Source organism: Ambystoma mexicanum, chromosome 10 (genome assembly GCF_040938575.1).
Source record: "Ambystoma mexicanum isolate Mex_15411 chromosome 10, UKY_AmexF1_1, whole genome shotgun sequence".
Taxonomy (NCBI): Eukaryota; Metazoa; Chordata; class Amphibia; order Caudata; family Ambystomatidae; genus Ambystoma; species Ambystoma mexicanum.
In genome coordinates, this window is record NC_090932.1 from 180,372,916 (window position 1) to 180,400,023 (window position 27,108).

General features: G+C 46.2%; 1 protein-coding gene across 8 annotated transcripts in view; it reads left to right on the plus strand.

Moving 5' to 3' along the window:
- Positions 1–27,108, plus strand: part of ANK1 (ankyrin 1) — a 2,823,483-nt gene that overhangs the window by 244,747 nt on the left and 2,551,628 nt on the right. The window contains exon 1 of one of the 8 annotated variants that reach the window (XM_069617671.1): positions 24,992–25,206. The exons of 6 other annotated variants lie outside the window; for them this stretch is intronic. In XM_069617671.1, the coding sequence (XP_069473772.1) occupies positions 25,192–25,206 (15 nt within the window). In that variant the 5' untranslated portion in view covers positions 24,992–25,191. Of the gene's footprint in view, positions 1–24,991; positions 25,207–27,108 lie in introns of those variants that run through there. One more of the 8 variants, XM_069617672.1, reaches the window with a different exon arrangement.

Consider the following 27,108-nt stretch of genomic DNA (forward strand, 5'->3'; position numbering starts at 1 on the left):
GGCGTTGAAGAGCTCCCTCTTCTTCGTCTTCTTCTGTTTCCCTGGAAAGGGTCACCTGTCCCACAAAACACAGCTCTCCAGCTAAGTGGGAGGAATTCTGTAAAAAGATGCTTAGCGTCTTCGAGAAAGCGGCCTCGACCCCCTCGGAGACGGCTAAAGGTGATATCCTGGGTGAAAGACCTGAAAAATCAAAACTCTGCGAGTCGTTGCACCCGGCGAAAGAAACTGCCCGAGAGTGTCACAAACCCTCGAACAAAGGCAGTAAGACTGCGACATCAAAGCCATTGTCGAAGGCCCCTTCGACTCATAAATCTGCGTCATCGACGCCATTATCGAAGGGCCCATCAACACATTAGATTGGTCGAATCAACGCCGTCCTCGACGCCGATGTCGACGCCGATAAAGGATAAACCTACGGCTGTCACTGCTTCGCAGTCAGTAGTCATACCGAGGGCTTCCACTATGACCTCGAGAATGTCGTCGATAACCTCGACGACTCCGAGAAGAATTCCTATCCTCTCGAGTTCTTCGAGGTCGCTTCATACCTTTTCAACGCCTTTTTCGGTTTCTTCTAAGCCTTTGACTTCCGCATCGACAACGTTGACGTTTTCTCAACTGGTTACTACAAGCTTGGCCCCTTCTGCTTTAGAAATGCGTTTTAAGCCTTTTCCAAGGTCAGATTATTTCAGAGCCTTGTCCTCTATTTATGAAGAAGGTGAGGATTCTAATCAGGAAAGACCTTTTGGGTTGCAGGCAACTACAACACCTGTACCAGAGGAATGTATCTCTGAAGAAAATAGGTTGAAGGACCTTCAAGAGTCCTTGCATGATGCAAGTGGGTTAGATACTTCCCCAGAAGTAGAATTTGCCAAACCAGACCTAGGGGAACATGCCGAGACCCCTTATAGAACTTTAATGGCCAGAATAATAGAATTCATGGGTTGGTCTGCACCTTCAGCTGCTTTTCAACAAGATGATCTTACAGACATCTTAATTAAAGGCCCACAGGAAAATCCTGTGGTTCCATTTCATACTGCATTACAGAGGAAAATATCAGCTAACTGGGAAACTCCTGAGGTTATCCTGGCAGTTAACAGAAAACTATCTGCCAAATATAGGGTATCTGCTTCTGACCCTGAATATTTGTCCAAACATCCAGCTCCAGAGAGTCTGGTTGTTCAAGCAGCAACTTCATCGAACAGTAGATCTGCATACCCTACTGTTCCACAAGACAGGGATGATAAGAGATTTGACGCTATGTCAAAAAAGGTATTTTCTGCATGTAGCATGGCACTTAAATCCATTAATGCTACTTGAACGCTCGCAAGATTCAGCCATACACAAGGGAAGCTTTTCTGAACATCATTAAAGATGGTAAAGACCCAATGTGTGAATCCCTTCAAACTGGCATTGATTCTGCTGACAGTATCAGCAGGGCCATGGCGGCAAGTTCTACAATCCGCAGATTTGCGTGGTTGTGAAAGTCTGGTTTTGCTCCTGATGTACAGGCCAGACTTTTGAATATGCCCTTTGACGGCTCTTCTTTATTTGGTAAGAAGGGTGATGACAGCCTAGAGAAGTTACAAATATCCAAGCCAGCAGCAAAATCCCTTGGAGCTGCTATCCGTCAAACTCCATATCGCCCCTCAGGAATCTCTTGGAGAGGTAGGTCCTTTCGTTTTTATTCCGCATTCGGAAAAGGCAGAGGACAGCTGGCTCAAAGAGGCCAAAAGAAATTCACCCAAGGTGGACGGGTTAAAAGTAAAAAAGCCGCAGCAGGTGCCTCTTTACCCTCGGCATCTGCATCAGCTGCCTATAAACCACTCTGAGGACTCTCTTCACAAGACACCAGTAGGGGGCGGGTTAACTCAACATCTGACGGAATGGCAGGCTATTACGTCAGGTGCTTGGGCATTGGAGACAGTTGGCCAAGGTTACTGCCTGCCTTTTCTACGCACCCCTCAGAGTCATCCACCGGGGAACAACTCTTTGAAGTTTCCAGATCCGCTCCTTTTGCAGGAGATTCTAGACCTGCTAGAGAAAGGTGCCATAGAACCGGTACCTGTAGCGAAGAGGAACAAGGGTTGGTATTCCCCCTACTTCTTGATACCGAAGAAGGACGGAGGACTGAGACCCATCTTGGACTTACGAGAATTGAACAAATTCCTCAGGAAGGACAAGTTCAAGATGGTAACTCTCTCTCAGATCCTTCAGGCCCTCCAGCTTCAGGACAGGCTGGTATCTCTAGACCTTCAGGATGCTTATTTACATGTGCCAATCCATCTCAAACACAGGAAATACCTGAGGTTCGCAATTGGCAACTCACACTATCAATTTCGAGTTTTGCCATTTGGGCTGACCTCTGCCCCGAGGGTCTTCACCAAGCTAATGTCGGTAGTGGCTGCAAGTCTAAGGGGGGAAGGGATCCACGTCTACCCCTACCTAGACGATTGGTGATCAGAGCAGTATCTTTGAAACAAGCTCAGATCCAACTAGATTATGTCTGCCACTTCCTTCACAAACTGGGCATGTCCCTCAATTTAAAGAAGTCACAGAGACTCCAGTTCATCGGAGCGGTCCTGGACACTTCCCTGGGGAAAGCCTCGCCACCAGGGGTGAGGGCTCAAGATATTATACAGATGGTCACCAAGTTTCAAAATGCCCAGTCTCCCAGCCTTCGACTTTTTGAGGTTGCTAGGCCTCATGGCATCCTGCATCTTCCTTGTGCCAGAGGCTCGCCTGAGAATAAGATCTCTCCAGTGGGCACTAAGGACTCAGTGGTCGCAATTCTCAGGAAAAATGACAGATCTCCTTCAGGTTCCGGACAAAGTGGCTCGAGACCTTCAGTGGTGGGCCTATCGGGAGAACATTTTGAAAGGAGAACTGTTTTGGCAACCATGGCCGGAGATTACAGTAGTCACGGATGCCTCACTCACAGGGTGGGGAGCCCATGCCAACGACTTGACCATCAGCGGTCGTTGGTCTCCATCAGAGTCCAGACTACATATCAACCTGTTGGAGCTGAGGGCTATCAGACTAGCGCTGAAGGCTTTTCTGCCATCTGTACAAGGGAAAAATGTCCTAATAATGACGGGCAATACAGTGGCCATGCACTACCTCAACAAAAGTGGAGGCGTAGGATCACTGCCACTGTGCAGAGAGGTGATGCAGCTCTGGTTTTGGGCAATTCAAGAAGGAATCTCTCTATCGGCAGTTCACTTAGCCGGAGAGAAGAACTTGACAGCGGATGCTCTGAGCAGGCAGAGCACAGTCTCTCACGAGTGGGAGATGACTCAGGAAGTCCTTCAAGAGATCTTCGCCCTTTGGGGAACCTCTCCAGTGGATCTGTTCGCCACCAGTATCAACAGGAAGTGCGATCAGTTTTGTTCAAGGGAATTTCCCCCAAGAGGAGCTCTAGGGGACGCGTTTGTGGTAGACTGGGAGTTTCCACTTCTGTACGCGTTTCCTCCAGTCCCTGTCATTCCTCAGATGATTAGGAGGTTGAGAAGATTCCGCAAGACTATGATCCTAATTGCCCCAGACTGGGCCAGGAGAACGTGGTACCCGGACCTTCTGGACATGTCTATCTGCCCTCTGATTTGTCTTCCACACAGGGAGGATCTTCTCTCACAGAAGGGAGGTCAGGTTCTCCAGCCAGACATCAGAACCCTCAACCTTCACGCTTGGTTTCTGAAAGGTTGAGATACAAGGATTGGGACCTCCCAGATGACGTCATGGAGATGTTGCTTTCAGCCAGAAGGCCAGCAACAAAGACTTTATACCCCTGCCGTTGGAACAAATCTTGCAGCTGGTGTAGAGAAAATAATATTAAACCCTTTTCATGTGGTACACCAATGGTGTTATCCTTTCTACTCTATTTGGTGAATTCAGGTCTTCAAGTTGGTACGATCAAGGGCTACCTCGCAGCGCTATCGATCTTCAAGCGCACTGCAGAGGAGCCATCATATTTCAAATTACCCTTAGTAATACAATTTCTGAAGGGGTAAACTAATGTCTATCCCCCGAGACCGTTCCAAGTTCCCTTTTGGGACTTAAATTTAGTCTTAAATTTCCTGATGGCTACTCCTTTTGAACCACTCCACTCTTGTTCGTTAAGATTTCTCTCCCTTAAAACTGTCTGCCACGAGGGTGAGCGAATTACAAGCCCCATCTTGTAAACCCCCTCATACAATTTTTCACAAAGACAACGCTGTCCTGCAAGTGAAGCCTAATTTCCTCCCAAAGGTGGTTTCTGAATTCCACATCACTCAGAAGATAACCTTACCCTCATTCTATCCTCCTCCCCATCCAGGAATAGAGGAAGAGAGTCTACATAGGCTGGATCCAAGGCGAGCCTTGAGTTTTTATATCGGAGGCTTGCTAGGATTCGGCAAGCAGACCAACTGTTCATAGGTTACACAGGGCAGAAATTAGGATTGCCAATCACAAAACAGACAATTTCCAGATGGATTATTTTAGCAATTCTAGAATATTACAAACTGGCAGGGAAAGTGCCCCCTCAAAATCTTAGGGCTCATTCAACCACAGGTATCGCAGCCTCTTCGGCCCTCCAAAGAGGGGTACCAAATCGAGACATATGTGCGGCTGCCACATGGTCGTCCGCACATACCTATACAAAATTCTACAATCTGGATTCCTCCTCTAGCTAAGAGACTAGATTTGGCAAAGCTGTGTTACACTCTGTTCACTTTTAAAGGGGAATATGACAATTTTACTCCCACCTCATTTACACACCACTGCTATGGGAGTCTATCAAGATAAGGAATACCTCGGAGGACACAATCCCTTCGAAGAGCAAGTTACTTCTTACCTGGTAAGGTTCTTTCGATGGGATGTTCCTCCGACGTATTCCGTATTCCTTATCGCCCCTCCCATACGGAGTCTGTCGAGAGACACCAACTCGAGGGACGTCGACGCGCAGCACCCTCTACTGAAAAAATGTTCCGAGGCCAGCAAGCTGGAAGTAAATCTATCAAGATAAGGAATACGTTGGAGGAACATCCCATCGAACGAACGTTAGTTACCAGGTAAGAAGTAACTTGTTCTTTAGTGGTAACAATTTTGGGATGGGCCAGGCCTGACACCTGACATGGGAGAGCCAGTGAACTAACATGTATAGGGGCTGCTATAGGAGAACTACCACTCAACGCACAATCCCAGGAGGCGTTAGGTTGTCTGGAGAGGGGCCCAGGTGATGACATATTCATGACGTGTAATGCTAACAAAACCGGCCTGCGAGCCAGAGCTCATCGAGACGTCCCAGGATTCCTGCTTATCCTTGTACTGATCCCTGTTGGTTTTGAGTGTAATAAACGGCAGTTTGAACTTGCTGTCCGTCTGGGTCTACGTTCCTTTTGGGGGAAGGTGTTATGCGCCTTCACTGAGTTTGCGAACTCCTAGTAACTCGGGCCTACCTGGGAGTTCATCCCCAACACTTTAGACTATTGAGTTGCCCTGATCAGGCTGAAAGTTGGTGCTGCTGATAACTTCTAGGTAGCAAGTGGGTGGATGGCATTTTGTGAGCAGTCGTGGACTGCCTACAGGAAGCTCTGACGATTTTGCTAGTGGGCCTCTGTACCATGGGCCTCTTTTTGTGTGGGTAGCCTGGTTTTCTGCTGCATTTACTCTCTGCCATTCACTTCCTCATACATCTCCCGGCCCCCAGATCCATATGAATAAAAGATTATGTAATAAAGCTTAGAATGTTTTATTCCTCATGCTTAACAAATCGTACACGTCAATACTATGTTCTATTTAAGTAACTGCTTTTTTATCTTTATGTACAAATGTGCTTCAAAATATCATTTTGACCCATTTTTTATCAAACTTTTGTGTTTGGAGATCCCTCCAAATCCTACTTAGATGTGGCGGCTTTGTTTGCTACATTCACTCGCCACTTCCAGGAACATTTTCAGCGCCATTTTAGGTTCCAAGTGCACCCCTGCCAGACAGGTATAATAATAGCATTGCCCTCATATACAACACCCCATTTCAGCCTCCCCCCAACTCAAGTACTTTAATAACAGCTCTTCTCAATAGCTTTGTTATTTTTTATTTTAATGGTACTTATTTGATCGACCTTGGTACGATGAAAAGTTAAATTGGGTTTGCCACGGAATTAGAACGTATGAATCACAGGGTGCTTCTCATGCCATATAATTAGTTACAGTACTGAATAGTTGCATGCACATATTCCCTGCGCTACATATTTGTGTATCTATCTCCAGACTGGGTACTTCCTATATGAAACCATCTCAGGAGAAGCAAAACTGTAAGGTGCCTGAAACAAATGTTAATGTTTTACAGTCGTTGTTTTGCAAAGGTGGACTATATAGTATAGGGGCCACTTTCCTACGAAAGAAAGCATTTCATTTGCATTTAGTTTTCTTCACTGATCATCGTAAAACAAGCATTTGCCATTGATACGCTGACTTGTTGAATTTTTCAGTGGTCATTTTCAATGAATAAGCAGGCTTCCCCTCCCGTCTGTTGTCAGGGGTTGTCTCACATGCGAGAGTGTAGCCAGCACCAAGAGCACATATTCCCACTGGTACCAGTATTGGTGATGCCCGGTCATGGCCTCCAAAATGCGGTTCATGCACTGCGGTTATGTTAGGTTATGTTATTTAGCATTTATATAGCACTCTATATATCATTTGTATGACCTCAAAGCACTGGTAGGTCGAATGCCCTCGGGACCATAGTCCAGGTCATTTGAGAGAGTAGGGTGCCAAATGGTGCTTCGGTGCACCAGTTATGTGTCCAGCTGATGTAATTGCCTGATGGTAGCTGCATTCTAGCATTAGGTGTGGTGGTATATGTGTCGATTGAATGTGTGCAGTCTGGCAGGTGGACACCAAGACTGGGTTCTGGCTGCGTTAGGCCTGTTAGGACGCTTATGCGTGCAGCTAGGCTGGTTTGTAGTGGGATATAGCTGTGTTTTATTAGAATGATGAGGTGTTCATGGGGTATTGTTCGTATGTGAGCAGCTAGGCCGAATTGATCAAGTGGTGTAGCTGCACTCTAATTGTGTGATGGTGTAGAGTAGAGAGTAAGCATAGTGATATGGATGAGAGTGTTTGCGTGGAGTTATGATCTAAGGCGATCGATAGTCTGCATTTCACGCATGCCGTTGCTTAATAGCAAATATATACGCGTATTTAGTGATGACAGCATTAGTTATCAGGTTGCTGGGGTTCAATCGCTTCAGAAGATCGTGGTTGGTATTACGGAGAGAACCACATTTTTAGAACTTTGCGGAACGTCATATAGTCTTGGGTGTGTCGAATATGAGGGGGAAGTGAGTTCCATAGAGTTGTGGCCAAGGTCAAGAGGGCGGATCCTCCTATCCGGTCAAAGTTAGAGGTTGGAATCACTAGAAGGAGGGCAGTGCTTGATCTTAGGTTGCATGATGGGAGGTTTGGCTTTATCTTTTCTTGGAGGTATATTTAGCTGGTCTTGTGCACTGCTCGGTGAGTGATGCATAGGGTCTTGAAAGTTTCCCTTCGTCCGACTGGGAGCCAGTGGAGGATTCAGAGAGCTGGTGAGATGTGGTCTCTTTCACCCAGGGCAAGTAGCAGTTTTGCAGCAGCGTTTTGGGCTCTTTGGAGTTTGTTGAGTTGGTATGCCGGGGCTCCTGGGTATAGGGAGTTGGCATAGTCCAGTCTCAACATCACAATAGACTAAACTCCGGCAAGTCTGTTTGGGTAGGAGAGGTAGGGAAAAATGTGTCTGAGAAGTTTGAGGTGGTAGTGACAGCATTTTGACACGTTGTTGATCTGACGGGAGAGGGTTAGGCCTCAGTCCATAGCCTAGGCTTTTCACTCTGTCGGAGGGGGTGAGGTGGGCCGAGGGATGGGGGCCATGGGAACGGATACGGTAGAAGGGCAGTATTGCCGCACACCATGATTTCAGTTTTAGCAGGATTCAAAACTAGGTGGTTTATTGTCATCCATCGATCAATATCGTGGAGACAGGCTTCAAGGTCGGGAAGGGGGTTGGTGCCTGACTTGGGAATTCTTAGGATGATTTGGGTATCGTCAGCGTAGCTGTAACAGGAGATCTTGTGCATGCAGATGATTCCTGGTAGAGTGGTCATATAGAGGTTGAACAGGAAAGCAGACAGGCATGCGCCTTGGGGTACTCCAGTGTTCACTGAGCGAGCAGTTGAGACATATGGGGAGAGGAGGATTATCTGTTTTCTGTTGCTGAGGAAGGAGGCAATCGATTTGAGAGCAGTGCCACGGATTCCAACGGAGTGAAGGCGGTCAAGGAGGATTGAGTGGTTAACTGTGTCAAAGCCTGCGGAGAGATCGAGGAGAATCAATGCTGCGCAGCTTTCAGAGTCTGAAGTGACCTTGAGATCATCCCAGACCGATATTAGTGGTTTCAGTCCCATGTCGCGGTCTGAAGCCTGATTGTGCGGGGTCGAGCAGGCAGTTGGATTCTACAAAGGAGTTGAGCTGGGAGTATGCAGTCTGGGCGATGAGTTTTGCGAGAAATCTGGTGTTGGAGATCGGTCTGTAATTCTTGGGGTCAATTGGGTCAAGGGATGCCTTTTTTAGAAGTGGCTTGACATGCGCTATTTTGAAGGCATCAGGGAAGATGCCAGAGGTGAGGGATTCATTTAGAATGGCTCTTGAATGTTCTCCTGCGTAGATAGATGAGAATATTTCTTACAGGACAGAGGCTGGGCAGGGGTCGATGGGCCGACCCGGAGGGTTTGCTGGCTGATAGTAGGTCAAGGAACTCGTCTCTGGAGATGGGTTTGAAGGAGTCAAAGGTAGGGAAATCGGGCGTAGGGGCAATGGGATGAGGAGGGTTCGGTGATGGGGGGGGCAGTTTGGTGTTAAGCGATGTCATCCTGTCGAGAGAGGTGTTGTAGAAGTGTAGGGTGAGGGAGTCGCAGTGTGATTGTGTGGGGGTGGATTGGGTAGAGGAGCAAGTGGGTTTGACGAATTCTGATATGATCATGTGGAGTTCTTTGCTGCGGTTGCCACAGTTGAGAATTTGTTTATTGGAATAGTCCTTTTTAGCTTTTTGGATTTCAGCTTTGTAGTTGCGGTGGTGCAGGGCGAACATGGATCTGTTGAGATCGGTTTTAGATGCTCGCCATTTGCGTTCAATAGAGTTATTTTGTTTTTTGGCATTCCTCAGGAGGGACGTGAACCATTTGGGGGAAGGTCCATTGCATGACAAAGCAGGGTGCGAGGGAGTGAAAGGAATTAGTGAGTCATTGAGCCAGGAGTGGATCGAGTCGATGGTTAAGGCTCTATCGAGGGGTGGGGGGGTGTTGCAGGCGGGCCTAGAAGTAGGGCTTCGGCTAGGTCGGAAAGGATCTTGAATTTGTTCCAGCATTTGAGATCTCAGGGGTTTGGGGGGCTGGGGGAGCTGTCAGAGGAGGGGCAGGGGTGTGGATAGAGAAAGGGATGGCACAGTGGTCGGTCCAGATGAGTGATTTGGGATGGGATAGGTAAACCAGGTCATGGGAGCTGAAATTTGGATCCAGGGTGTGCCCACCTGAGTGGGTTGGACCAGTCGTGTGATGGGAGAGGTTGAGTGCATCAAGACTGTCAACCAGCAGATGAGTCATGGGGTTAGTGGGGATTTCGAACCATATATTAAAGTCTCCTAGGAGTGTAAGAGATGGGTGATTTATTTGAATGGTTGCTATTGAATCACAGAGGTTGTTGGCGAAATGTCTGTCGTATCCAGGGGGTCTGTAGATGAGGAGGAAGCTGTGGGTGATAGTTTTACTAGAAGGTATTCACAGGAGGCAGTGCATGTCTGGGATTTGACGAGTGAGACGGAGAAATTACGATTGAAGAGGACTGCCACTCCGCCACCTCTGGAGGGTCTATTGTGGGCGATGAGCGAGTAGCCAGGGGGAGGGCTTTGTGTGCTACGGGGGCAAAGTCGTCGGAGAACCAGGTTTCGGTGATAAAAATGAGGTCAGGCTTATCAGAGGATAGGAGGTCAAAAATGCTGTGTCTGTTTCTTGCTACCGAGCAGGCGTTAAAGAGGATGCAAGTGGTTTTGTGAGGGGATGTGGGTTTTGTGGAGCTCATCAGAGTGGGAGAATGAGGGATATGGCTGCCCAGTGGAGTGGTGGGTGTGGTAGGGACATTTAGGGGTGGTGAGACAGGTTGACCTGTGGTACGGAAGGGGTTGGGTGCCTGAGTGTCTGCAGAGAGGGTTATGTCGATTGGGGCGGCAAGACTAGGCGGGCAAAGGTAGGAGTGTGACAGATGAGGGGCGGGTCACTGGGGTTTGGGAGGGTGGTGAATGGGTTGGATGGTGTGAGGGAGTTTAGGTGGGCAGAGTTAGGAATGAGTCTGGGGGCAAAGGGGTTTTTGGTGTACAGGATGAGAAGACAAGAGAAAGGGGGTGGAAACTGGGGTAGAGGAGATTCGAGTGCAGGGGGGTAGGGAAGGTAGAGGCTGGAAGGGTGGGCCAGGGCAGAAGTGGTGAGGAGTTTAAGGTTGAGGGGGAGGAACAGTCATGTTTTCTGCATTTTGTGGGTTTTGGCACCACAGCGGTGTGAGAGAGGGTGGGGGGATCAGCGGGGGAGGGAGATGAGGCTATCGTTCTAGCAAGGGTGAGACGTGCTACATTCAGAGAGGGAAAGGGATATGAAGGGGGTGGTTTGTTGGTAGGAGTTGTGTTGGGGTTGTGGGAGTAGGAGGGGGTGGTATGGGAGGTTGGTCATGGGGGAGAGGAGTTCCTCAGAGTGCACAAGGATGGAGTGGAAGTGGAGGTAGGTTTACGCTGTTTGGAGTGCCAGATTGCTCCCCTGGCTTGGGAGTTCGATAATGGGCGTGGTGTGTGGGAGGACGGTATTCTGGTGTTCTCAATAGATGTCAGATGGAGAGTAGGAGTCGATGTGTTACGGTGGGATGGGGAGAGGGGGTTAGGCGCTGGGGGGGGCAGTTGTTTGGCACGCCAGAGTGCTCCTCTTGTCTGAGAGTTGGACAAGAAATGATGGTAGGAAAGTGGGTGGGCAGCGGCATCTGGGATTATTGATGTTCGGGGGAGTAGATGTGGTTTACGATCAGGAGGGGAATGGAGGGGGAACATGAAGTTTGGGGCTAGAGTGCAGGCCATGCATTGCGGGGGGGAAGGGATGAGTGGTGGGTACACTGCAGGGAGGCTAGGGATCGGGATGTGTCAGAGAGGGGGTATATCAAGCGTTGGGTTCTCCATGCTGGGGAAGGTCAGTGCAGTACCTAGAGGTTGATGAACTAGTAACAGTAGATGTATAGGCTCAAGTACAATCTGCGTCTAGATTCTGGTCGTCGGGGCAGTGGAAGTGGGGCAGAGAGGGTAGCGGTAGGAGTTCCAAGTGGGCAGCAGAGGCAACTAAATCACTGAAATATCACGGAGTGCACTTTCTAGAAGTGCATCAGTCACAGTGGGCACTTTTAAGCTGCGGATTGAGTCACCGGCAGCAATTGCAAGTGGGCAGCGCAGGCAAATAGATTATAGTACTATCTAAAGGGGCACCCTCCAGATGTCAAACAAGCTACTAGGAACAATTTCTAAGTCACAGAGGTTGCTTTTATGTGAGAGCTAGTGCAGCAAGAGCAATTCTAAGTGTGGGGCAGGCAGACTAAGAGACAGTAATAACTCGGTTGGCTCTTTCTAGATGCGAATCAGGCTAACAGGAGCAATTCTAAGTCAGAGGGCACTTTCTAGATGAGAGTCAATACAGCAAGATCACATGTCTTTGTGTGTGGAACAAATAGATCGCAGTATTATCTCGCAGGGCGCTTCTAGATGTGAGACAGGATAACAGGAACGATTTCTAAGAGTGTGGGACAGGCAGAATAAAACACAGTAATAACTCTGCGGGCACTTTCTAGATTTGAATCAGGCTAACAGGAGCAATTCTAAGTCACAGAGGGCATTTCCTAGATGAGAATCAATGCTCCAAGAACACATTTCTTGGTGTGTGCAACAAATGGATCACAGTAATATCACCCCCAAAGAACAGTTTGTAGGTGTAGAAAAATGATTACAGTAATATCTCGGGGGTACTTTTAGATGCGAATCAGGATAACAGGAACAATTTCTAAGAGTGTGGGATAGACAATGTCACTGGGGGACTTTCTAGCTGCGGCTTAAGCTAATAGCAGCTATTCTAAGTGAGCGGCTCAGGTAAGTAAATCAGAGTATTCCTTAGTGGGCACTATTAAGATGTGAGTCAGTGTAACTTTCAAGTTGTGAGACAAACAAACGAGGACAGAAACTAGTGTGTGACAGGGGCAGTTTGTACTATCACATTGTGCGCTTTCTAAATGAGAATCTAAGTAGTGGGGACAATTCTAGGTGAGTAGCCTTTCTAAGTCTGTGGTGGATATGAGTCACAGTATTATGTTATTAGGCACTTTCAGATGCGGAACAGGCTAACAGGAGTGTGGCGAGTGTGTTGTCCGTGTTGTTACTTTGGGGGAGCTGCATCGACTGAGTCTGTTGTTACTCTCTACTGGTTTAGAGGAGAAGTTACTTCTACAAAACACACATCCACACGCGAAGCGTCGCAGAGTGCGGCGAGTGTGTTGTCCGTGTTGTTACTTTGGAGGAGCTGCAGCGACTGAGTCTGTTGTTACTCTCTACTGGTTTAGAGGAGGAGTTACTTCTACAAAACACACAATCCACATGCGGAGCATCGCGGAGTGTGGCAAGTGTGTTGTCCATGTTGCTTGGGGTGCGCAGTGCAAGTTCCCCCAGCCATATGTTTGGCCAACATGCACAACCTTTTCGAAGGCGATAGCACGCACTCAACAGGAACCATGAACACGGCTGGTCCCAGCACTTCTGGACTTGGCGCGAAATGATGAAGTTCTGCTTATTCATCACACAGGAATGGATGGAGGTGTCCACCCGCTTACTCGACGGCAACGTCGATTTCTGGCCGCTGGAGGCAAAGATTTGACTGAGCCTGGTGTGGCCACCCTGGTAAGTGTCCACGTTGCACGAAAAAGAACTTGTCCATCCACCACGTCCACAAACTCCGAAATCTTTTTCGATTGCCTAGTCAGTAGCTCCCTGGTATTCTCCCTGTTAACCACGCACACAACCATTGAACTAGTGGACAGAGGGGTGCTGAACGGCTCGAAATCGTATGTGTGTATGAATGCGAATAGTGTAATGAATGTAGAAGAAGCAGAAGTAGAAGCATCTGAAACGGATTTGCCGGTTGGTCTTATGCCAACTGACATTGCGGTAACGCCACTGACCACTCCGTTAAATGCCACACTTTCAGCTAACTCGAGAAGTGACATCCAAACTGTTAAGAGCTTGCAATTTCTGACTTCACAAGCCGTGACATTTATTAAAGATTCCAACAAGAGTTGCCGGAATGCTCTCGCAGCTAACGGCTCAGAGAGTCCTGGAACGCACATAGAAGAGTTACCTTGTGAAAACTCTAGCATGGGTCGCAGAGACCTGAAATTAGCTAACCAGGGAAATGATGCGAGCCTTGAGATAGATGACAACTCTCTATCCGAAGCTGATAATAGCCCTTACACACTGAATGAAAAACTACCAGCAGGTTCTGAGCGAAATGCTCAGATGAGTGTCGATTGGGGCTGTGCTAATAGCGTATCTGACAAGCCAACTAGCACTACGGAGAACACTACGGCGAGCCCTAATAGACGTAGTTCAATTGTGGCCGTAGACAAGGACTTGAGGGACCTAAGAGAACTAAACGCAAGATTTGGAAATCAGCTAAACACTGAGCAAATCCTTGAGCAACTTGTCGAAACAACAACTGACGGAAACCTACAAGAGCAGATGCCTTGGGTCAAATGGGCTAAACAAAGTAACCCATTACAACCACCAACTTGCGAAACGACCCATGATGAGAAACTTTTTACGTGGTTGAAACCCTCGGCGAAAAGAAAAAAAGACAAGAATCCCTAATGGAAGATCATGTACCCAACTCCCAAAGGAGTCTCACAAGGGAACTACAATTTGACCCTCGAGGCAACAAATCAATTGACCACTCCCTGGGCTCATCCCCGGGCGTGAATAGTTCTGTCGAGTCACCAACAAAGAAGAGGAGTCCTTGGGGGGAAAAGACCCAGATTGCTACGATTTAAGCCCAGAAAACTATACCAACAACTGCCGCAAGATCTATCCAGAAAAATCTCTAAAGACCTGAATACAATGATAATGGCTGCTCATACCATATCCTTGGCACCTTATATGAAACTGTATGAACATCTGAATGATAATGTCAAAGATCAGACAACTTTGTTAGCCATGCTGAATACAGAAATGGTGATGATTGAGCAAGAATTTATGATGAACAAACAAATCTTGGCTAATGAACATGCAAGGTCTGAACTGAATGTGAGGATAATATTGGAACACACCAAGAATAGCGCGACAGATAAGCGTCTGTTCGCTGAAGTTGCTAGAGAAGCAATTTCCTTGCTGAAATCGCAAAATGCGGAAATGTTAATATCGGGCCAGCCTGACAAAACTGACGCTGACGGAGGTCCTGGAGCCGCCAAAGACTATACGAAACTAAAAGATCAAACTACGGCAGCCAACATGAATAGCGGTACGGAAGTAAGCTTTGGAGCCGAAAATAGTGACATCGCCACAACCATAGATCTTTCCACTACACCGCAACCGCAAAAATGTAAATACAAAGCGAAATACACAGGTGTTGCCGAACGAAATCGAACATCAGATGACTGTTGTCGCGAAGACCACGAAAACAGTACTATGTTAGGAGCAGTAATAGCAGCGCAGTCAACTGATGGAGCTAAAGAGACAGCACCAATCCAACAACCTCATACTGTGACTATAGACAGTGCCTTGAGTTCAATTCCTCCGGAAACAGTGGCGAAGCATCTTTCCTTACCTTCAGCTAACATCTTAAGTCAAGCTGAGCACGCTAAGAGCCTGGATCCACCCAATCAGGAATCAGCTAACGTCCTAATATGCGTGGAAGATAATCAAGTTGACAAAGCTACTTTTCGCACCGAAGAAGTGTCTTTGATTTTTTTATCGCAACAAAGCCGAAAATGCAAAAAAGGACGGCCCGAATAATACAACTGCAGAGAAGAAATCTAAAAACATGAAAAAAAGAAAAACTCAGCAAAGATCACAGGTGCGTTCCTTTTTAAGGAATATTAAAGGCTTTAGCATTACAACAACCTCCAACAAAACACATAGGGCCTCATTACACGGTAGGCGGTAAACCATGGCGCTATTAGCACCATGGTTCATGCCGGTAATTTACCGGTACCGCCTTGGAGGAAAGGGGAATTACCGCCCTATACCAAGGTTGGGAAGGCAGTAATTCCTCCTTCCGCCATTGCCCTTCCCCATTCCCATTTTTGCCCCATAGGGCATAATGGGAATGGGGAAGGCGCAAATTGCGGTACCGTAATTAGCACCCCGGTCCCTTTGCGGGTTCGTTTTTTAACGCCTGCTAAAAGCAGGCGTTAATGTACCAACCCGCAAAGGGACCTCGTAGTAAGGCGGTAATGGTTTACCGGTACTGGTACGGTAAAATACCGGTACCGGTAAACCCTTACCACCTACCGTGTAATGAGGCCCATAGAGAGCAAACAAACATCAGTACTAATATCAGTGCGAAATCTATATCTGATGAGCAAAAAAACTGCAATGCATTGGAAAAAAATACTGTTCCTGAAGATGACAATATCTCGGTGGATCTGCTAGATCTTTCGATCTATGAAACTTATGACGAAGACACAGGCGATTCGATTCAGATTATTGCCACGGAACCAAAGGAGGCCTCTGTGTTGACTCCTGCAAATACAAATATAGACCCCTGCTTGCCCGTGAGTGATGAGAGGATACCGGCTGATTTCAAAAGAAATGAGCTCATCCCTGTGAAATTAAACGCTCCAGAAATAAAGAAACCTATACCTAGCAATCGAAGACTTGTCATCATGGAACGACGAAACCTGGATGAGACCGTCCTGAAATCTACCGTAGACCTCTCTGACAAATTTATCACGCTAGAGGCAAAAAGAATCTTAATCGCCGCTGGTAGATGTTATACAACCGATGAATCAGATGAGGTACTGCATAACCATGAACTGAAGAAACATGGACAGGAATTTCTCACCCTTGAGTCAAAAAGAGAGCTAATAGATGCTGCGAAGTCTAAAGGAAGCACAAATGTAAGAACTAGTGAACCAACAAAATATGAGACAGATCTTCGACAAACAAACAAATGTCTCTCAGCAACGAGAAAGATAAACTTCAACTCTTACAAACCGAGAACAGAGGCCTCCCAAAAAAATGTAAAGGCTGATGCATTGCCCAACAAACAGATAAACCGCCAATCCCAAACTGACAAAAAGAAATTGGGGAAATATCTTTTACGACTGGAGCAAATCGAGAAAGAAAAAGATGGCTTGATACTAAATCGAAAGAACGTGATGGTGCTATTCCATCACATATCGCAAATGAGAAACGATGGTTACGGACGACATCCAAATTGTGGAATTTGAGGACGAAACCAAACATGACTGTGTAATTTTGCACATAGCGTCAAAAATCATATGTGACTCATTACTGAACAGTGGCACTATCCTGAACTCTCTAGGGTTTGACATCAATGAAACCTGCGAAATTAAGAGGCAAGATAAGTCCAAGAAACGTGCTTGCTCACCTGATCTTGGACCTGTAGTAAATAACAGCCCTCATAAACAAGTGAGAGAAGATAAGGCCATATGTAAGTCAACGGCACCCAATTATCAGGTCAGCAGTGAAAGACCGGCTATCGAAAAAGACTTGATCAAAATAACGATTGCCAAGGCAGATAGTGCGGTTCCGAAGAGCTGTCTCTGTTCCGGAGAAGAGCAGGACTGGACCTGTGTTGCTCAAACCAGTAATAGTTGCAAAAAGAGCTAATGCCAAAAGTCTAGCGAGCCGGGGAAAATATGCTTTGCCTCCTGGAACACAAGAGGCCACATGCATTTGTTCAGCGATATTCCAATTGACTTAGAGGGTGTAGACATCTTATGTCTACAAGAGACATGGCTATTGAATGCACCAGTAGCAGACGGTTTCGAGATTGCCTTTAACCCAGCAACTAAAGGAACTAAAGGACGCCCTGGGCCTCATTACACGGTAGGCGGAGGACCAATGTGCTATTAGCACCTTGGTCCATGCCGGTAAAATACCGGCACCGCCTTGGAGGAAAGGGGAATTACTGCCCTATTCCAAGGTTGGCGGGGCGGTAATTCCCCCTTCCCCCATTGCCCTTCCCCATTCCCATTTTTGCCCCATAGGGCTCTATGGGAATGGGGAAGGCGCTAATTACGGTACCGCAAATTGCGGTACCGTAATTAGCACCCTGGTCCCTTTGCGGGTTGGTTTTTAACGCCTGCTAAACAGCAGGCGTTAAAGTACCAACCCGCAAAGGGACCTTGTATTAAGGCGGTAAGGGTTTACCGGTACCGGTGCCCTTACCGGTACCGGTAAACCCTTACCGCCGTCCGTGTAATGAGGCCCCCTATGTCCAGCTGCTCACTCTTATCAAACTTGAAAGTGGCATACACATTCTATCAGCGAAAATTATATCGCCATATATACAAGTGGGTAAAATTAAATTGCTGATACAGCAACCCAAAGTAGAGAACCTGTTAATACTGCTAAATGTCTACTTGCAACATGCTACAATGCAATTAGACAAATTTATGGAGCTAATCTCAGAAACGATCTGTGACGTTAAGGAAAACGAGAATGAGGCCAATATTTTGATCTGCGGTGATCTTAATATAAACTGTCTTCCTGATAAGATCAGAAATGACTGTCCATATGGGAAGAACACCAGCGATCCAGCGGCCACAATGTGGCTAAACGAAATGAAAGCATGGAACCTAAAGATGCTGAATGGAGAAACTCCTGGTGACACTCCTCCTGGTGACACTCCAGCGTATTTTACCTGGAAAAGAAATCAACAACAATGAACCATCAATTGTTTGTGACCGAAAGAATGAAACAGGAGGTTGCATGCTTAAACATCATTGAAATGAAATCAAGCGATCATTGCATGCTAAAAATGTATTTGAATGTACCTCGACCAAAGAAGAAAGAACTTAGTTGTACCAGGCCGCAATCGACTGCGGCTGAATCAAACCAAGGTAAAATCTCTGTTAAAATCGATGGAAGAAAGGTTAGTCCATGAGAAAATTGAATATACAACTCTCTTAGAGACATATCAAGAGAAGCAAACTGCGAGGTCAAGGCCTGACTTTGTAAAACTACACGCATGGGACTTCGAGATTATTTCCAGGAAGAAACAGCTGACCAAAGCCATAAGAAAGTTAAAAAAAACACTCATGCTAACTGGGAAAGAGAGAAAAAACAACTGAAACAAACCTACAAAAATTGGCTGATCAGTCACAAACACGTAGTGCTGCAATGAGATGCAGAAGCAATGATGGAAACAATAGCCAAAAGGAACACAGACGCCTTTTGGGCTTACTTGAATAACATATCGACACCACAAGGGGCAGTAGCTAAAAATATGGTGTCTGAGAAGGCTTGGGTGGAATACTACTCGGACACATTCTACAACTAAAATACAATGCCCAGCAAACCATCAGACCCGAGAAGTGACTGGTCAATTAAAATTGACAAAGAAGACATACATAGAAACATCATAAGACTTAGCACGTCGAGAGCCCCTGGACCCAACGGGCTAACGAATCAACTTCTAAAACAACATCCAGAACTGTGGACGGACTTCTGCCACACTCTATTCACCTCGATTCTGGAGGAGAAAAAGATTCTTACCTCCTGGCGGAGTGCTATTGTCGTGCCAATCTTTAAAAAAGGCAAACATACAGATCCTAGAAACTACCGCCCAATAGTCCTCCTGGATGTAGTGGGGAAAATTTTTGCTACGCAGCTCCAGAGTAAACTGCTAAAATGTATTCAAGAATCAAAACGATAAGACCCTCGGCAAGCAGGTTTTGTTAAGGGTGTCGGTTGTGGTCTTAATCTGGCAATTATAAATTTCCTAAAAATGGAAGCTATACGACAAAACAAAAAGATCTACATTGCGTTTGTCGATCTGTCCAGCGCATTTGATACTATCGATCGTGAAATGCTCTGGGACAAAATGAAGAAATGGAACCCTGCAACCCTGTTCGGCCTGTTCTTCTCTGACATTGGCGAATCCTTAGGAGCAGTACATTCTCATCCACCTAGAATCAATGGAATGAACGTAAATTGGTTGTTATACGCAGATGACATTGCACTGTTTGATTTAACACCAATTGGGCTGACAAGAAAGCTAAAAGCCCTTGAAAGATACGTGCTAAAAAATAAATTGAGAATCAATCCCGCAAAATCCGAAGTAATAATTCTTCAAGACCTTACACGAACCAAAAAACAAGCTAAAAAAAACAAGCCGACATGGAAATTGAATAATGAAAACCTGAGTTGTGTAAAAAAGCCCAAATACCTTGGAATGTGGATTAACAGCAATATAAATGATGCACCATGGGTCGAGAACGCCAAACAAAAATGCAAACAACTAGCATGCCAGGGAATGATCATAAATAAAAAGTATGGAAAATACTCCTTGCTGCCTGTTTTGGCCCACTACAATAAAAAAACAGTGCCTACACTAATTTACGGAGCAGAATGTGCACTAGGGGTAACTGCGAATCTATGGAGCCAACTGGAAAACCAATACTGTAGGCGTGTTCTGCAGTCACCAAAAGGTATATCTAGTGCCTGTCTACGGTATGAACTAAACCTAATATCTATGAACGCGCGTGTGATGTGGAACATGCTGTCAGTCTACAGGAAAATAATCATTGATGACTGTACACCTCAATTTGCCATACTACTAGACGCAATGAAAGGAAATCAGGAAGCCTTACTGATAAAATGGGCAAATGCATGCAAACATCATCTTGCCGAGATAGGCTCTGACTTGGGAACATTAAAAACCAATCTGAACTATGTGAAAAATAAGCTATGGGCACGAGACTGGTGTGCAACGGTAGACGACCGGAACCGCTACAAGCTGATGGAAGATCCAGCAAGTGAAGGGAAAAATCAAAAAAAGCAGCTGCAATATGTGGTGAAAACTGCTAATGCCAGTCATCGTAGGATGCTCTTGAAATTCAGACTTAACTTGTTCGATACAAGAACAGGTTTAGCGCTGAGATTTCGAAAACCGGATGCGATAGTTGCTGATTCTGTAATGACCACCCTGAGACCTTAAAGCATCTCACGCTGTACTGCTCTGGATTGAAAGATATAAGAACCCTGCACCTGGGTCAAGTAGTTAACCAATACTCCACTTTATCTGGAGAAGAGCTACGGCTGAAATTTGCAAACCCAAGAGAAAAAGATGTCTTTGGCCTGACAAACTTTCTGCATAAACTGGAAACTATGCTAACAGTTTAAGCCCAAAAGAGACCGATTCAGGACCTGCAACTAAAAGAGAGGCAGAGTAGATGAATAAGCAAACTGCTAAACCAATCTAACCGACACCGATTTGAAGAAACCCTGGCAGTCTGTGAACTGATGCGAAATTGCCAGGAAGATTGTGTGCACTTCTATGTGCAGTTGTTCCTTTACATTGGCGGAGCAACCCTTGTGAAAGTGTGCTTCACATGACTGCTTTTTATCTCTCTGCCTCTGTAAGATGTGTATGGAGGGATCATAAATCTTTTCAAAAAGTTTGTATAAATGAAATAAATAAAATATAAAAAATAAAAAATAAACAATTCTAAGTCACAGTCAGCCTTTCTAGATGTGAATCAGTGCAAAAATAACAAATGTCTGAGTCTGTGGTACAAGTAGGTCACAGTGTTATCTCAGTGGTCCCTTGGGTGAGAATCAATGTAGCTTTCTAGGTGTGAGTCCGTCTAACAAGCACAATTTCTAAGTCACAGAGGATGTAACGGGGACGTTTCTATAGAATCGAGGTAACATAACAAAATCTAAGAGAGCAGTGGTGGCCGCTCATTCACAGAGATATCACAGTGTGCACTTTCTAGAGGTGCGTTGATGCAGCAAAAACAGTTTCTAAATGTGTAAAAATACAGGGAACTTTTTTGGAAGAATCACTCTTTGACCTCCGCGACTTAAGATCTGTTCACCATTTCGATGGTGTTGCAATGGTGCGTGCAGGAAGAATGGAGACACTGAGTTCCCCCACTCCGATTGTGACAATAATTAAAGAAACTGCACACATCTGTTTACTGCGCCACAATGGGATTTAAGAGACTTGAACTTGTTCCCATGTTGAAAAACAATTTATTGTTAGCCCTTTTAACGATAACACGTGTTTCGGCACATTCCCTGTGCCCTCCTCAGATCAGGGCAATGTCTATTTTGGTGAGTGCAAGTGATGCAACAAAATTATATAATAATGGATGAACATAATGTCCAAACGTAACAATTACAGAGAAAGCCCCAATTAGGGCCACACAAAAATATTATAAAGTCATAAGTTTGGCACAGTTCACATAAAAATAAAAGAAACAAATGAGACATCCGTTTTATGAAAAATCAGATCACATCCCGTGACATTACATGAAGGCCATATAGAATTCAATAGTCAGCAAAAATCAGATAAATTGTAACGGTTGTGTAAGTCAAGGACAATTGTGATTACAACATACCGTTCGGTCGTCGGAATTTCATTGGAAGAGGGTGGAGGTGGGGGTGAGGGGTATTTGAAAGTTTAAAGAGGAGAAAAAAGAAAACCAAAATTAAAAAATATAATAAGTAAATCTGCGGGGTTGCATTGAGTATGTTATTGAAGAAACCCCAAGTGGGTAAAAAGCTTACCCATCGACTGATTTGTCAGCTACACATTAACGTGGTTATCGAATGAGTCCCATCAGACTCTCTACGTCTTCTAGAAAATAGAGGTAAGACATAAAGGTCTATTTTGTGCATGAATAGATCCGTGTGCGCTATTGCATTTCGGCAAATTAGTTTAGAAATATGTATTGTGACCAGTCCGTGAGCACGATTGCATTATAGTGCATGTTAGTTAAAGTCACGCATTGATTACCCCTAGCAGCCTCTGCGTTCATTTTGGCGGTGCTCCGACAACCTTGTTTTGTGGTGTGTTAAATTACCTCAAATGTATGCATGTTGTTTCAATCCGTGTGCAGAGCTCTGTCTTCAGCATTCTTTTGTTGGCGTTATGTACAACGATAAGGATAAGAAAAAAGTCATGCGGTTTCACCCGTGTGGCAGCGTTTTGGCGTTATACGCAACAGTGAAGATAAGGAGTGAGGGGGGATCGATTGCCGTCTGCAGTGCGGACCCTTAGCCAATTGGTGCGCTTCTGGGTGGGCTAGACAGCCCCCTAGGGCTTACCTGAAAATTTCAAGATTCATGCATCACGCGTCGGGTTTCCAAGATGGGAGTCGCCATACGGTCTCCTTTGTATATAGGATGTTGCTATGGTAATACTTAGTGGTCCTACCTCCATTTCCGTCTTGCACTCACCAAAATAGACATTGCCCTGATCTGAGGTGGGCACAGGGAATGTGCCGAAACACGTGTTATCGTTAAAAGGGCTAACAATAAATTGTTTTTCAACATGGGAACAAGTTCAAGTCTTTTAAATCTCATTGTGGCGCAGTAAACAGATGTGTGCAGTTTCTTTGATTAGTTTCTAAATGTGGTCAGCGCGGGTAATTAAATCACAGAGAAATCTCAGTGTGCATCTTCTGGATGAGAGTCAGGCTAACTAGAACCAGTTCTAAGTGTGGGGAACAGGCAAATAGAATACAGTGATATCTCAGAGGGCACTTTCTAGATCTGAATCGGAAAAGGGGGCGCAAATTCTAGGTGAATAGCCTGGGCCATTAAATCACTTACAGTAGATCACAGTAAAATATAGTGTGTATTCTCTAGAGGTGAGACAGTGGAGCAAGAGCAGATGTGAATCAAGTCAAATTGAACAGTTCCAGTAAGGTGTGATGCAGGTAAACATTTACAGTGCTGGGGTAGAAAGTAAAGTGGTAGGGCTTCCAGGGTAGAGTGATTGCTCTACTCCCCACCCCGGTCACTCCTACCTTGGCTGTAGCTGAAGGTTGACGGCTGGCCACTGGCTTCCCCTGCTGACACCTGCAGACACGATCAGGAGCCGCCCTTTGCGTTGGGTCCTTAGCCGCAGGGCTGCACGGGCAGCAGGCTGCCCTGGGAAAGCCAGATATGACCTAGATGGATCAGCAATCTGTGACAGTGGGCGGACTGGGAGGTGGGAGGTCCTCAGGAAACGGGGAAGTGGAAGTGGGCAGGGGAGGGAGAGGAGAGGGTGCGCAAACGGGGCTGGGCCGAAAAAATAGAAAAAACACACCCAGGTCGAGGAGGTGCTTTTCGCTCGACACTTACCTGATTTAAAACAATCAGAAAGGAGGTGAGCGCAGGCAGTGCGGGCCGGTAGGCTCAGTTACTACCCATGGAGCACCAATCAGGGACGGTGGGTGGGCTGGGAGGAAGGAGATCTTCGGGAAACAGGGAAGTGGAATTGTGCAGGGGAGGGAGAGGAGAGGGTGTGCATATGGGGCTGCAAAATGGAAAAAAAACACACAGAGGCCCTGGAGGTGCTTTTCGCTCGACACTCACCTGATTTTAAAAAATCTGAAAGGTTCAAGCAACTGTTTTTGCACGGGAATTCTCCAGTAATCTAGGGGCAAGAAGTGCATGAACATTGGTCAACCCGACACACAGTTAACTGTCTGCATCATTAACTTTGACAGCCAAGCCTATGGATAGGTCCAGACAATCCGTTTCCGTTATTCGCAGGGCTCTCTTTCTCTTTTAATGCCTTTTAGTCCATCTTTCGACTGTCAGTTCACGTTTTTAAAATACAGATCCAACACATTTTTTCATATTTCCAAATAGAAGACAGACTATGGCGGAGTAATCACAACTAATTTGGCAAGGTGTGCTTCACGTTATTCAATTATTGGAAAACTGTAGATATAAATGGCTTAATCGGATATGTACTGAACATCAAATGCATTAGCAAAATAGATCGAAGGTGTGCAAGATCAATCTTGAGAAAATGCTTGACATTCAAGCTGCACTTGCACTATCCGAATGTCACAAGGCCTTGTAGGGCCGTTTTTGTTTTTGTCCCCGCCTCCACGCCCCGTCTTGTTGCCTTTAAAACACGTGTGTAGGTGCATTATAAATACTCAATAAATAAATAAAGTGTGCAGTAGACGTTTTACAGCATAACTATTATATATACATATATGCACTCCCTACATTAAATACTTGTTTTTATTACGAACACGGCAGGACCTTGGCAACTATAGCACAGCAATATTGTACGGACGGTAAGTAAAACAAATGCATATCTTTAAGCATTACCGCATGGCGTTTTTGGTGAGTTATAGCTGTGTTCTGCAGGTATTTACTATGACAAAACAAAATGGATCATGTTTTGTCGTTGTTACAAAGAATGTTGCCACTCCTTTCTCGACTGTTTCACACAAAACATTGCATGAAAAAACCCACAAAGGGGCCCATCAGCCACCCCTTTACAATCGCCATAAATAGTGTTTTCTGCAAAGTCCCGACGTGAAGCGATTTGCAAATTATGGCACATTTTTTGGGGGTCAAATTGTAGCAAATGTGGTGTTTCTCCATGTTTCTTGTGCGTATTATGGAGGACGACACAGCCGGTCCTTTCTTCCGACTTTCGTCCAGGAATGTAACATTCCAAGACCTGTTGCTGAGGTACAGGATTTTGGACGTGCTTAGTGTTTACTGTGGAGTTGCGGGGCGGGGGTCCCGCTCTGTTCCACGCCTGCCGTGGCTGTTGCTGCTGGGGGTTGTGCGTCGGTATGCTATCTCTGCTCCCAGACGAGGAGCCTCCCACCCGTGCAGACACCCCGTGTGCTCTGATAGTCACAGCTGCCACCGATAAGACTGGCTCAGAGCGGGATCTTAGAGGGCCAGGGAGTAAGAGCCACATGACAAATAGCCAGTGTCCTGCTCCAGCAGAGACTGTCCCTGCCCTGCTTAGAAGGGATTGACCTTGCCGTCACTACATGCGCTGCCCCTGTTCTGTACAGGCAGCAACTATTCGTCACCCATCTTAGAAAGTGTGTGAGCTGACCCAGTTCTGAAAACTAGAAGCCGCTCCAAATTGTAACCATATCTTTTGCCAAAATGCACATTCACAAGGTGAGTCCGAATGAATGAGGTGCAATGTAAGTGCATAGACAGGGTGGAAGAGTGTGGGAGAGTGTTGAACGTATGGGAACTATACATTGACAACCGTGGGTACAGTACATTGGGAGTAAGCTGTGTGGGCCTGCCGTTTAGGTAGCCGTGGGTGTACACAGATTGATAGTGACTGTTTGAGAGAGCAGTGTGGGGTGTGGGTACTGAATACTGAGTACAGATAATTGCTACGAGAACTCCCCTACAGAAGATGGGGCATTGGGTACAGACAAATTATGAGCTGGATTGAAAAGACCGTTACGTTATAAGAGAAGTATGTCGCCCAAGGACAGAGAGAGCTGGGTGTGCGCGCCTATGGGTTGCAGACAGTAGCAGAAATCCGAGACCACGGCTATGATACCTGGCTTGAGAGTTGAGTGGGATCAAAACTCAGTCTGAGCTGAGCCATGGTAAAAGATAACTAGGAAGAGGGCTGTGGGCACAGATGATAGAGATTCTTGGGTACAGCGAACAGGGTTAAGACCTCATAGAGCTGAGAGGGCAGTGGGTGCTGGGAACTAGGTTAAGAACATTATGTTCTGTAAACTCGAGTTAAGGGCATTGTTGATAGCGGGAACTCGAGTTCAGTGGTTTGCGGGTACAGACAAGTGGGAGTGAGGGCCATGGGTACCGAGACCTGTGGTGAGAGGGTTGGGAGTTATTTGTAAGGTACATGGTGCCCGTTTTGGTGAATCGTGTAGCACATATCACGAGTACACAGGGTGCTGCATGGAGCAGTGCAGACAGATACCATTAGCAACTATCCAAAGAATACGCTTTAGTATGAGAAGGCATCCTGAAATGATTGTTAGGAGATTTTCTCAGCAGTGAGTGTTTATCCTGTACGAAATGTGGTAGTATTCTGGAGGGACGAGGGTCCAGGCTGCCCCTCCATCCTCAGCCCATGACCCCACAAAGCGCACACACAAACACGCACCTACCTACACACATACACCCTTAAGACATACCAATAATTACACTTGCAGACCAATTAGACCCCTTGGGGGTAAAATGCTTGCGTGGCTCTGCTAGGACTTATTTTATTTTCTAGTAAAAACAGTCGCCCATCTACTTTTTAGAAGAGCTACAACCTCCCCCCACACTCACCCACCCAAGGACATCCATTGGGCCTATCTAGGGTGACAAGCACCGCAGTTTAAAGGCCACAAGGGTAGACAAAGAAAGACACTAACACATAGACTGGGTTTACAAAAGGCTACAACCATCCGATTATTATGAAGATTAGAGGCGCACATTATCTAAGCAATAATCACAACCCCCTCCTCTGCAGGCTTCACAGGCCGGTAACAACCCAGGGTCCAAGTTATATGTGAGGGTTTTACCGGTGGGCCCGACGCCGTTAGCGGCCCTTGAAGCCTGCAAGGGAGGTAGGGTTGGCATTATAGCTATTAGCTGATAGCAATGTATTTGTTTCAACAAACGTGTCGCGGCAAGTGCTCGACCCATTCATTAAAACAAATACTGCCCAACATGGGCGGAAAGAAAATGGAAGGCCACGCTGTATGTGGAGCCCCACTTCCATTGCAATGGTGGCCCAGGGACATCTGAGGAGCGTGTGGCGGCACCAGGTAAGTGGGCAGGGAGTGAACAGGAGGTTGTGAAGGGACCAGGGCAGGTGGGGAGCGGGTGGGAAAATGGCAGGGTGGGTGGGAACAGCACACAGCTTGCTCCGAACTTGGGCTAGGGTTGTTAGATGTGGCCCAGGTTTGGAATAACCTGTTTGGCTGCTGCACCCACCACAGGTGATGATGGGGGAGAATCGCCCCATGAAGAAGAGCACGTGCTTTCACCTGTCGATAGGATAGTTGTTCCATCACAAAGACGCCTGTGGGTTCTCAAGAA